The sequence below is a fragment of the Trichosurus vulpecula genome, chromosome 6 (assembly GCF_011100635.1).
Source record: "Trichosurus vulpecula isolate mTriVul1 chromosome 6, mTriVul1.pri, whole genome shotgun sequence".
Classification (NCBI taxonomy): domain Eukaryota; kingdom Metazoa; phylum Chordata; class Mammalia; order Diprotodontia; family Phalangeridae; genus Trichosurus; species Trichosurus vulpecula.
In genome coordinates this window covers 226,587,618-226,600,191 of record NC_050578.1, presented here as the reverse complement: position 1 = coordinate 226,600,191, position 12,574 = coordinate 226,587,618, and the positions used below count along the sequence as shown (strand labels likewise).

The 12,574-nt window shown below is 41.9% G+C and overlaps 1 protein-coding gene across 6 annotated transcripts in view; it reads right to left on the bottom strand.

Annotated features, from left to right (window-relative positions):
• The window catches only part of ZNF143 (zinc finger protein 143), a 48,318-nt gene that overhangs the window by 16,603 nt on the left and 19,141 nt on the right, over window positions 1–12,574 (bottom strand). For 5 of the 6 annotated variants that reach the window (XM_036764011.1, XM_036764006.1, XM_036764009.1 and 2 more), the window contains 7 exons: window positions 12,464–12,547; window positions 11,888–11,971; window positions 9,576–9,772; window positions 8,042–8,116; window positions 5,258–5,377; window positions 3,678–3,753; window positions 2,985–3,110 (listed from right to left, as the gene is read on the bottom strand). In XM_036764011.1, the coding sequence (XP_036619906.1) occupies window positions 2,985–3,110; window positions 3,678–3,753; window positions 5,258–5,377; window positions 8,042–8,116; window positions 9,576–9,772; window positions 11,888–11,971; window positions 12,464–12,547 (762 nt within the window). The remainder of the gene's footprint in view (window positions 1–2,984; window positions 3,111–3,677; window positions 3,754–5,257; window positions 5,378–8,041; window positions 8,117–9,575; window positions 9,773–11,887; window positions 11,972–12,463; window positions 12,548–12,574) is intronic. The other variant, XM_036764010.1, reaches the window with a different exon arrangement.

Genomic DNA, 12,574 nt, shown 5'->3' with positions numbered 1-12,574 from the left:
CACTGCTTCTCTATTTACAATAAATTTCAGAAAGCATTCTGGAGAACAAGAACTGAGGCCTCTGTGACACTGAAAACGGCTTCGCATACATGAAAATATTTTCAGATTTTAAATATTCACATGAACACATAGGGTTTTAGGAAGAAGAGGGAGTTATAGCTTTCCTGGGTCATGGGTTGCAAATGTATGCCAGTGATCACAAGGGCTCCCAAGCAAGAGTGTGGATAATATTAACGATGCTTGCCTCATCTCCCTTCCACAACTAAGATGAATACATCATTCTATTCATTTCCTTCTTTTTAAAGGTTTGTTGTTTTATTTTTTTGTTTTTGTCAAAAATAATGAGTGACTTTAACAGATGCACAGCAGTCATCCTTGCTGAGGGAAAGTCTTGAAGGCTGTGCTTTGGCCCTAATGAGTCAAATCCCTTTTCTGTAATTGGCAGAAAAGAAATCCAGCAGGATTTTGTATTCTTTCAGTGAACTGTATGAATGCAAAGAAAACTGTTTGCAAAAACCTTTTTTTCGGGGGGGGGAGAAATATCTATTTTTATTAAGGATACCCTCAATATGAATATAGCTCATTCTCATACAAATTTTAGGGAGATGAGAAAGCAGGAATATGGGTTAATAGTTGTTTTGGTATAAAAGACAGTATCCATGATGTTTTTTTTTACTCAAAGTTTAGTAGTTTCCCCTCTTTTCAATTATCTTGAGAACTGATCCTCAGTGTTAACAAAATGTCATCAGGCTAACAGAATTCTCCTCTGTGAACTCAATCTGGTCCAATTATTATTCCTGACTTCAGTCTTCATCTGGCAAGTTGGCTACTAAATTGTTAAGCTTCTTAAAAATGTGATGGTTTTACTTTTGATAAAAATAGATCCTAGGTAGGCTGGCAAATCTGTTCTATTTTTTCCTATTTGTTGTCCTTCCTATTTCCTCTAGAGGATAAATGCTTTTGGGACGAGCCACCCTGGTAGGGGCTCACAACTGGGACTTTGCAGACTCATTCCCTGTCTACAACACTATTCATTGTTATGCGAAGAGGTACTGCTCATAACCTTCTGCCATCCTCTTCCATGGTATATTGTAAATGAATTTATATTCTAAATCAGTGTTAGTTTTGTTGGCTAATGAGGTTTCTGGGTTCTTTGGGGGGCTCTTTGTTGTAATGACTGCTTTAAATTAATTGTCTTTGGGAAATGGTGACAATAAATATCAATATACTTTCCTTATCTATTTTTATAGCTTCCGTGAAAAAGTTAAGTTGGAGTCAACGTATTACACACCATATCTTCTCATCTTCATCTTTTCACATAATTTGTTTTGATTTTGACTTTTGGTTGAACTAGTCAGCGGTCTTACTGGATCTAGAGAATTGATTTAGAAATGGCTCCCACATCAGTAACTAGTCATTTCCTGTTTAATAAGACATAGTCCATTCTTTGTTTTGTTTGGTTTTTTGGTGCTTGGTATGTCCAGTGCCCTCTGACTCTCCTGAAGAAAGTCTTCACAATATGCAGATTTCTATATTTACTCCCTCTGTGTACTCAGGTTTCTCAGAAATCTACAAGTGTTTTGACAATTTCATTTTTAAATTTTTGAACTATTTTTTCCAAGAGATTATTCGCTGGCCTTCCTGGTGCTTGTCTTTGCACTGAAAAAAACAAGCTGCCAAGTACATACACGCACACGCACACACATATGTAGATAAAGATCTTCTCAAGCTCTAAATTTCTTTCTTTCTTCCTCTTGTACAACAGAGATGGGTGCATACTCTGCAGTTGCTATCATGGTGGTCTTTTTGCCTAAGCTAAGACAAGCCATGACAACCAAGTGTCCCATGACAGGATCCATCTTCTTGTTTTGGGGCACACAATAAAACCATCCATGCCAACCCTTCTACAAAAGCCATTCTCTGACCCTTCACTGGGTATGGAGGTGACATTGGGTTGTTGAAAGCCACACGTTCTAGCAGGGTCTATCAAGATGGAAAGGCTGTTCTAAATTAGGCCTGCACAACATACAGCCCACGCACCACTCACAGCCCATGCTTTTGCAGCCCGCCAAAAATGTTACAGGATGTAAGACAGGCCTGCACAACATAGCGCCCACAGCCATATGTTGTGTAGGCCTGTTCTAAATTAAGAGTTCTTAACCTGGAGTTAGTGAACTTGGTTTTTATAAAAAAAATTTTAATTACTGTATTTTAATATAATTTGTTTCCTTTATATACTATGGATTTTGTTTTATGCATTTAAAAGTATTATTCTGGGAAAGGATAGGCTTTCCCCAGACTGCCTATAGGGTCGATGATACAAAAAAAGGTTAAGAACCCCTAAATTACACTAAGTGGTAGAATGGCTCAAACATTCTCCTCAAAGAGCTGGGATTATCTTGAGGGGAAATACTCAGTTTTTAATGGCCAGGGGGAAAAAATGGCTGGTGAATCCTCTATGGAGCTCTTTTAGAGGCAACAGAAGTCTCAGTGCCTGTGGGTAAAATTGTCCCATGATGTTTAAAATATCCCTGCTGACATGCACAGTATAAATGAAATCAGGACCTGTACTGTGTGACTGAAGCAAGAGATCCTAACAACACCAGTTATCAGCAACTTCCGAGACTCCTGGAGCTGAGGAACAGGGCCAACAGCTGTCTTTTGACTTTTAGTTCAACAAAGTTGATGTAGGATAAATCAAGACTGAGGAGGCTAAGAAGGGGTAAGGCATAGTCACCTGTGGGCAAGGTGGAAGAAGGAAGGCTGAGGTAACCAAGGGGCACTGTACCTGTTCAGTCCATCCACGCACTGCAGAGGCCCCAGGGTATAGGCCAGAGAACAAGAGGTTTGGAAATTGAGGTCGTTTGGGTTGCTATTCTGCCCCTGGCACTAACAAGCCACCTTACCCACGCAAAAGAGGAAGGGGCTGGATTCAATGATCCCTGAGAGCTAACATCCTATGAGCTTATCCACAATGCCAGTACCTGTATGAGTTCGAATGTGTTTCTGTAGGTCGCCCGATGTTTTAAAAGACTTCGTACAATTATCTTCTGAACACCGATATGGCTTTTCTCCTGTGTGGGTTCTGAAATGACTTTTTAATCCGTAACCTTGAAAAAAAGAAATTTAAACACAAACCCTCAGGATTCAATCACTGAATAAAACAGATGAAAAGCCATTTAATTTTTATTAGTATGTGAATAGCTCAGTAGACTACTGAAATGAATATCTAACTGAGAGAGGGTCACTGGAATAACCTTCTCACAGGAAATTTTAAAGTTTTAAAATTAGCATTCCTAATGTGGTAGATTCTATTTGTGACAGTACAAGGTGACCTTTTCAATCACAGACAAGAAAGAGACTTTTATGCATGCATACAGGAACAGGAGCTGGGTAAAAAAATCTTTTTCAAGTTTTCATTTTCTCTCCTTATCTAAAAGGAGGCAGGCAGAGCAATGGGGGAATGAAGGAGAGCAGAAAATGGAACAGAGGGAAAGGGTTAAAGAGAAGAGGGGATAGAGAAGTGGGGACAGGGCAGAGGGGTCAACAAGCCACTTAAGATGAGGACTTTTACTCCTCTTTTATGGATACGAAATTAAAAGCATGATTGCTTGCTGCCCCAAGGCCTGCCTCTGCTAACACAAGTGGGCAAAGGACAGAGAATGCTGTTTTTTCACCTGTGGCAAAGGCCTTCCCACAGCCACGATGCTCACACTGGTACGGCCGGTCCCCTGTGTGCGACCTTTCATGGACCTGTTAAAATAGGGCTGTCAGTCTGTCTCCCCTTGGAAATTCCCACTATGAAAACATGTCCCCTCGCTGCAGATTTGGGTTTTTTTAAAAACAGAAACCGTCCTCCACCCCTTCCCTCACACACCTCTCAACAGGCACTTCACAGTTCATCTAGTAAGAAACACACATTGCCTTAGGTTCCCAGCATGAGCCTTTACCCTGTGTGTGCCATTTGTCTAACACATACTGTGTGTTTTCAGGCTCAAAGCACTATGGGGGGTGGGGATACAAAGACACATTAAGGCTCAGTCCCTGCCCTTACAAGCTATTGAGGGAGATAAACCACAGACAAACAAGTCTACGTATGACCGAATGTGAAAGGTTAATGAAAGGTGTGGAACCAATGGGAGTTCTAGAGGAAAGAGACTGATTTTTCCATTGAAGCCTTGAAGTGCCTCCTGGGGACCCCTGGGGAAGGGCAAACACAGATAAGAGGCAGTCCCAGAGTTCACAAACTTAGGGAAGAGAAGACAGAATCACAAATAATACAAGAAAGAATGTGGTAGCTGCATGAAAGGTGTGACCATGGTGAACACAGGAGGCAAAGATCACAGCTGCCTATGGAATCTCAAGGCCACAGACCTCGGCCTTCAAGGACAGGTGGCATTTCAACAGGCAGAGAACCAGGGCAGAGGAAGGGAGGGCCTGGGGCATGCTACATACAGAGAACAGCATCAAGTCCAGGAGATGGGAAAGCGTACGGTGGATCCAGGGATGGCAAAGGGTCCGGTTAGATTGGAGCACTAAAGGATTGGGGCAAGACTAGCACCAAAATGTGCTGGGCCTTGGGTTTGGTCTTTATTAGATGGGTGACAAGGTGGGAATGAAGTCTTCTGAGTAGGAACATAACTTAAATCATCAAATTAATAATAATAACTAACCTTTACATAGTACCTATTATGTGTCAGGCACTGTGCTAAGTGTTTTACAATTATTATCTCATTTGGCCCTCTGAGGGGTAGATGCTATTACCATCTCTAGTTCACCAATGGGGAAACTGAGGCAAACACAGGTTAAGTGACTTGCCCAGGGTCCCACAGCTGACAAGTGTCTGAGGCTGTGTTTGAATTCAGGTCTTCCCACCTCCATCTCGGGGTCTTCTATCTCCTGTATCACCTAGCTAGTGCTGATTTTTTTCCACGGCGGAGATTCCCCACCACTGGTGGAGATCACAAGCCTTAATAAGAAGGATTCAGGACTACTAGAAAAGGGTCATGAGCTGAGGACCTGGACAGCCACCTGGGCTGTGACCACAAAAATGGGAGAACATCCCTGAAGGTGCTGGACTGCCTGCGACAGAAGCATCTCAGGTGGAGATGTGGCCACCTTGAGGGGCGGAATGAGAGGCATGGGCACAGAGACTGGACTAAACATCGTTACAAGGGAGGGGTCTGCCCAGCAGTGGGAAGTGCCACCCACGCTAAGGATGTCAGAGTAAGAGTCTGAAAGCCAAGGGCAAGGTCACCTTGAGGTGGTGAGCCGTCGTGTAGAGCTTCCCACATCCATCATAGTTACACCGAAAGGCCTTTTCTCCACTTTGTTGTGATTTAGCAGCGACTCTTGTCCCATGTCCGTGTAACACAATCTGGAGGAAAAGACATCATAGGAATGACTGAAGTGACAATTTTTGAAATAAAAAACGAAAAGTAGCCTCAGATTCTGACTCTATCTCACAATAAATAAAGTTAATGTTAATATTATGGGGGATGTCTGAACGTATGATTGCATCAGTTTGGGGACTGGTCTCCCCCACAGCCAGATGGGCAGCTGATCTTTGCTTATAACCCTAGAGCTGTTTGGCACACTGACAGAGTAAATGATTTGCTTGGGATCATGCAGCTAGGATGTGCCAGAGACAGAAGCTGAACCAGGTCTTCATTCTCTCCTGCCTTTCACTAGTTAGCTCCGTTGGTTAAAACACCATGCAAAGGAGGAGAAGGCGATGGATTCGATCTCCCTACGGCCTCTTTGATTTTGCTCTATTCCTCGGTCCAATCCTCGGCCAACAATTCTATAATTGGTCCTGGGGGTACCAGGTACAAGGGTGACCAGATAAGTGGCCAGGGAGATTCCCTTCCCTTCCCTCCTTGTCCTTTCCCAGAACAAAACTCCTTTGCTTGGTCACAAGGGCCATAACCTGAAGCTTAGACTGTGTCTTTATAAATTTTTGTATCATGTAGAGCTTAGCATAGCACCTGGCACGCAGTAAGTATTTAACAAACGCTTTCTTTCCCTTTTGTCCTTTCTTTTGCCTCTTTTCTTTTGTTTCTTTCTTTCCTTCCTTCCTTCTTTCTTCCTTTTCTAGATGTGAAGCTGGAAGGAGACTCAGAAGCCTTCTGGTCCAACCCCAGTCCTGTATATTGACTTCTAATTCATTGAGGAAAAGTCAAGGTCCTCATTCACAGAAACCATATCCCTACTCTAACATTTATAAGCCAAATTAGGCAAACCAAACTTTCGGATCAACATGAACAAAATAGGCAATCTCAGTAAGGCTTACTTCCGGAAAATTTCTGTGGCTGATTCCCTCCTATGCTCCCAAAATGCTGATGGTCACTGGTTTCAATTACATTTTGCTATATTATGGACCCCTACTTTAAAAGAAAATTAAAATGAAAAAAATAATTTTAAAAACTCCTCCTCTGTGACCTATAATCAATACTTTGAGCACATGGATATATTTAAGTGGATGGCTTTAGAGTGGCTACATCTCAGCGGGTGAGATAAAGTAAGCTTTGTAATATCTGTTCTCTCTCACCGAGTCTAAAGCCACAAACAGCTGTACACTCTGTACATGTCAGAAGAATGAAAAAATTCCAGGCCTTGAAACCAAAGAGCCCAGTGTGGTACAACATTCACAACTGGAAAGGATGGATCCCCAAAGCTAGCCCTAGTCCAGCCCATCTCTGGACGAGCATTTCTTGTACATCATACACTGCAGCAGATGTCAAATAGCCTTTGCTAGAAGATCTCCAAGGAGAGGGACCAGCTGACCAATCCACTTTATTTTTTTTACATTTTTTTTTTTTATTGCAGGGGGGAAGGCAGGGCAATTGGGGCTAAGTGACTTGCCCAAGGTCACACAGCTAGTAAGTGTGTCAAGTGTCTGAGGCCGCATTTGAACTCAGGTCCTCCTGACTCCAGGGCCAGTGCTCTACTCACTGCACCACCTAGCTGCCCTGATCAATCCACTTTTAAACAGCTCTAACTGCTAGTGAGTTTTTTATCTTCTGTGAATCATAAATTTGCTTTTCTGCAGTTTCTACTGATTATTCCTGGTTCTGCTCTCTGGGTCAAAGGGGGAGCAAATCTGAACCCTCCCACCTTAGAGGGCCCTTGAATTACCAGAAGACAGGTAATTCATTACATGGACCTGCAATTCTTCTCTTTGCTGGCTAAATATTCCCAGTTCCTTTGACTGATCTTCACATGGCCTGAATTGGAGGCCCTTCACCATAATGGTTGCCTTGTTCTGGAGACTTTCTGACTTGTCAACATCCTTTTAAAAATGCAGCATCCAGAATTGAGAATAACACTCCAAATGTGGTCTGACCTGGGGAGATGACTACCTCCTACCATAGTCCTGGATCCAAAGCCTCTCGAATGGCGGTCTGAGATTGCACTAAATTTCTTAGCTCCAATATCACAGAGTCTGCAGCCTACTAAAACTCCCAGAATAAACTACTTTCCAGCTATGTTTTCTTCATCTAGTACTTGTGAAGTTGATTTTTTTAAACCCAAGCATAAAACTTCACATTTACACTTATCAAATTTTGTTGGATTTGATTTGTCCCAATGTTCTAGAGAACCTGTCTAAATGTTTTAAAATCCTGACTCGGTCACATAATGTTTAAGTTGTTCTTTTCAGCTCTGGGCCATGTTTAAATTTGTTAAGAATGCCATTCGAGTTTGTATCTCTAATAAATAATGCTAAATGGAAAAAGGACAATTGCAGAAGCCACAAATAAGAGGAATCTGTTCTAAAACCAGTAACATTTTAAGGAAGGTCCAAGAAATTAAGAGTTTCTTCAACGTGATTTCTGGGCTCAGCCATAGACTGCTAAGGTGTGAGGGCCGGCTGATCATCAACCTAAAAGTTACAGACTCTGCTATTTAACCAGGGCCCACTAAGCCTTGAAGGAACAATGAAACCGCTTCTTCATGGTGCTGGGCAGGGCAAGAAGAACTGGACATATTGCCAAGAAGGGACAAACGAATTTCAAGCCAAGATCATTGCAAATTTCCATACCTGCATTTTCTTTTCCTGCTCATTTTCACCAATTATCCCAGCACCAGTTACACTGTCACTTCCATCAATAGACACCTAGAAATAAAGGAAAGAAAATAGGTGATTTTTAAACTAAGAAAGCAAGGCAACTTCTAAGATGTACAGTTTGTGGGCCCTCTGAATATACTATTCCATTCTTATTTATGCTTCATATTCCATTATGGGGTTCTAATCACATTATTTCAACTAGGCAAGTATTAATTGAGTTCCTACTACATGTAGGGCCCTATTCGGGAAGGAATGTGAAATCCTAAGATAAAATAAAATAAACCCTGACCTTACAAAGCTTATGCTATATAGGAACAGGTATAAATGAAAACAATATGAAATATTAAAATGTAATCATTTTAAAATTAAATGAATATTATATATTATAATAAATAATAATTAAATAAAATTAAAATATAAAATACCCAAGAAAAAGGAAGCACCATGGAGCAAACAGAAGGGAGAAATCACTTCAGTACAGAGCCATCAAGGAAGGCCAAACTAGAATCCTGGAGGGATTTTAGGTTTCCCTCTGTCTGTGTATCCCTATCTGTTTACCCTCCTTCTAATCATTCTCAAACTCACTTATTTTATTCAGACACTAGGAATGATGTCCCTTGGACACTGATTTTTAATTTAAACAGTTAAATATAATAAATACTTATTTAATATCTATGGTGTCCAAAGTACCATATTCTGGAGAGCAACAAATTGAGATTATACATAGTCACAGGGGCAGAGATCCTAAGGACACACAAGTATTAAAAATCAGAACTGGAATCCGAACCCAGGTCCTCAGGATCTCAATCCGGTGCCCTTCTGGTCCTTGGGGAACTTACGGTCTAGTAGAGGTGAAAAAATACTGACAAAGGTATAGCGCCCAATCACAGCGAGTGAATCAGAGAGTTACAAAATGGAGAGAGGCGGACGACAGAGAAGTTACAAACTGGAGCACTATCTGAAGCCTGAGGGGACATCAGGGAAACTTTTCTTTCTTGAGGTAGTATATGATTTAGATTTTAAAGAATAAAGAGGAATTCACTGGATGAAAGTGGTGAAGGAGGGTTTTCCAGGATCAGGGTGTACTGTGAACCCAGGTTCCCAGGCATAAGAGGCCTGAGTATGTCTGGAGACGTGTTTGGCTAACACAGAGCGTGGGGAGGGGGATGGGGGAGAGGGGGATGGGGAGAAATAAAGCTGGAAAGGGAGCACAGACCTGGTTTGCGGAGGTAGGTTCTTATTTAGAAAACAAAACAAAAAACCCTGAAAAGGGAGACAGCAAGTTTTCTTAACATACTAGTCTTGGCACAGATTACATCTTCCTCCAGATCTGGCTCGTGTAAAACCTGAGTGCAGCCTATAAATCTGTGGTTTTTTTCAGTATATGCTGTTATTTTTTTTCTTTTCAAAAAAATCTCATTTTAGGGGTGCAGGGATTACTCAGCGGTGCTAATTCAGGCTAATGTGATGAAGCTGATGGCTCCCACATTCCAAACGGATCCCATACCTTTGCAGCATATTGTTCCAAAGCACTTATGGTATCAGGGTCAATGGTGGCGTCCCCTGTATGCAGGCCCGCCACGGTACCATCTGACTGAATTGCCAAGATGGTGTCAGACTGGGGGACCTGTACAGTGTGGTGGATATAGGCAGTGGTACCATCCTCCAACTGGACGGCCTGGAGTGCGCTCTGGTCATAACTGTCTGAGATACAAGATTAAAATACTGTTAGAAGAGATGACAAGAATCCGGCAAACAATAAATAATGACCACTACATCTTAGAGAGACACAGGATAGCGACAGAACGTGAACACACAGGTCACAATAACATGGAGTGGGCCTAGCAAAGATCACACACACACACACACACACACACACACACACACACACACACACACTATCTGCTGACCTTCTTTCTACCTGTAATTAAGCAAATCTTACTAACATTATTTATCTCTTCTAGCACAGGCATAAATAATTTCAGCTAATCTTTGGGACGGCACAATACTAAGTGACCTTCCAGAGTTATGTTTTCTAACTGAACTCATTTCAAATGAAGGGAGAACACTATAAAAGTGGCAAAGGTGGAGGAAAAAATGATGATAAAGTGCAAAATCAACAGTTATTTCTCAAATCACAATTTCTATCTTTAGAAAGGTACATGGTGACTTTAATTCTGATCCATTCATTAATTCATTCAGTAAGCAAGCAGATAAGAGTCCCTGTATACTCTGCCTCAGTCAGGCCATATATGGAGCATTATGCTTAGGAACTAGGGACCACAGTTTTGGAAGGACACTGATGACCTGGAGAATGTCCAGGGCAACCAACACGGTGAAAGGCCTCTGCTCTGTCACATAGGAAGGGGATGAAAGACCTGGGGATGTGTGGCCTGGGGAAGACTCAGGGACAGGATAAATGTCCTCGAGCATCTGAAAGGTTTTTATGTGCAAGTTCAGGACCAGGCTTGATCTGCTTGGCTCCAGAGGCCAGAAGGAGGAACAATGGGATGAATATACAACTACACAAATTTAGGCTTGATATTTAAAAAAATTCTTAGCAATTAGAGCGACCCAAAATTCAAATGTTCTGCCTCAGGAGGTGGTTGGTTACCCCTCTTTGGAGGTCTTCAAGCAAAAGGTGGATGACCTTGTGGGATATGTTGTAGTAGGGATTGTTCTCCAAGTATGAGAAGGATTAAATGGCCACTAAGGATCTTCCAACTCTGAAATCCTCTGTTTGTTGTGCACCCACGATGTGTACAGCACTAGCTTAAGTGTTCTGGAGTATATAATGATGAGCCCACTGTGCTTACAGTCTAATGGAGGGTCCCATAGGAACACAAATATTATAATACAAACTAGAATGTCACCAGATTGTAAGCTGCTTGATGGCAGGAGCTAGGACATTTTTCTCTTTGGTATTGCCAGTACTAAGCAGGTACCCTGCACATAGTAGGTGATTAATGAACATTTCTTAAGTGTAATTGACAAATAAATGCTTTAAAGGTCACATCGATGACAAAATAAACCTGCCAAGGCACAGGACCACCATGTTCTCCTGTGCTCCAAGCCTCCCATGATCCCTCTGGGATGAAGAGCACAGCCCTTAGGTTGGACCTGAAAGTCTTCTACAACCTCCAGATGACCTTTCCTACACTCTGAAGGCCGGCTATGGCACAGACCACCAGCTCTTCTTTGAACTCAGTATTTTGTCTCCTCCCATTTCTTCTAGGAGCTTGCCTTTGGGCACGCTGTGCCCTGTTTCTGGAAGGTCCTTCCTTACCAATGACCTTTAGAATTCTTAGCTTTCTTCAAAACTTAACTCAGGTGCTCCAAACCATGGGAAGCATTCCTGAGCCCCCTAGTTGTTACTGCCTTCTTTCTTTTCAAATTCTTTTCTATTTGCTACTATCCTCCAGTAGAATATAAGCTTCTTGAGGGCAGGGGTCAAGTTCTTGATTGGAGATGAGAATCTCCACATCATCTTACTTATAAAGATAAAATACAAACGCCTTACTCTGAGCCACCAACATCTAGTCCTTTTTCAGACTTCTTTCACACTCAGTCTCTGCTTGAATGCTTTTAGGGATCCTAAGCTCATCAGCCCATTCCACCGCTGGAAAGCTTGTTAAAAAAGTTCTTCCTTACACTGAACGTACACTGTCCCTTTCCAAGGCCCATGCTCTGCAGCTGCACAGAATGCACTGGCCTCCTTCAATATGACAGTCCTCCAAATAATTCACTCAAATAGTAAGTCTATCCCAAGTCTCCCTTTCTCCTTTAGTTGTACCCCACATGTTCCAAAAATTATTTTACCTTTGGAAGTGTGATGAATAAAAGCCGTAGTTCCATCTTCCAACTGAACTGCCTGTCCATCTTCTAGACGCAAACTGTCCCCTGCTCCAGAAGAAATATTTAAAGTTAGGTTTCAATTTTCCCATTCTGATAATCTTCTTGACAAAAGAATACCAAACATACTCTACTTGCAAGGTCCTTCATATTTAAATTATGTTAGTAAATGCCAAGGAGAAGTAATTAAAGCCAATTAGCATCATGACATAATTACTGAAAAGCTATCTACCCATTGGTAGGGGATAAGTTATAGAACCCTCTGAAACAGACAAATATCTAAGCCTTTTTTGGGGAACAAAACGTATTTGGGACAGCTGTTCACTTTCTATCCACAGTCACAAAGCACCATCTATTTTATTCAACCAGGAATGGGGGAGACCTCAATCTGGGGTTGCCCAATATGCAGTGGTATCTCACACCTACTCATTTTATTAACGACAAGGACAGGGTGACCTTGGCTCATGCAGGCGTGGTAGGAGAGTGCCTAGAAGAATTATCTGACCATCAGGAGAGTGCCATGATTGTTTTTTAAACACTTACTACTCTTAGGTAAGGGTAGATGTTGGACATAGGCAGCAGAACCGTCCTCTAGTTGAATGACCTGGCCATCCATGAGTTTTCCATCTGAAACACAAGATTCAGGTACTGATA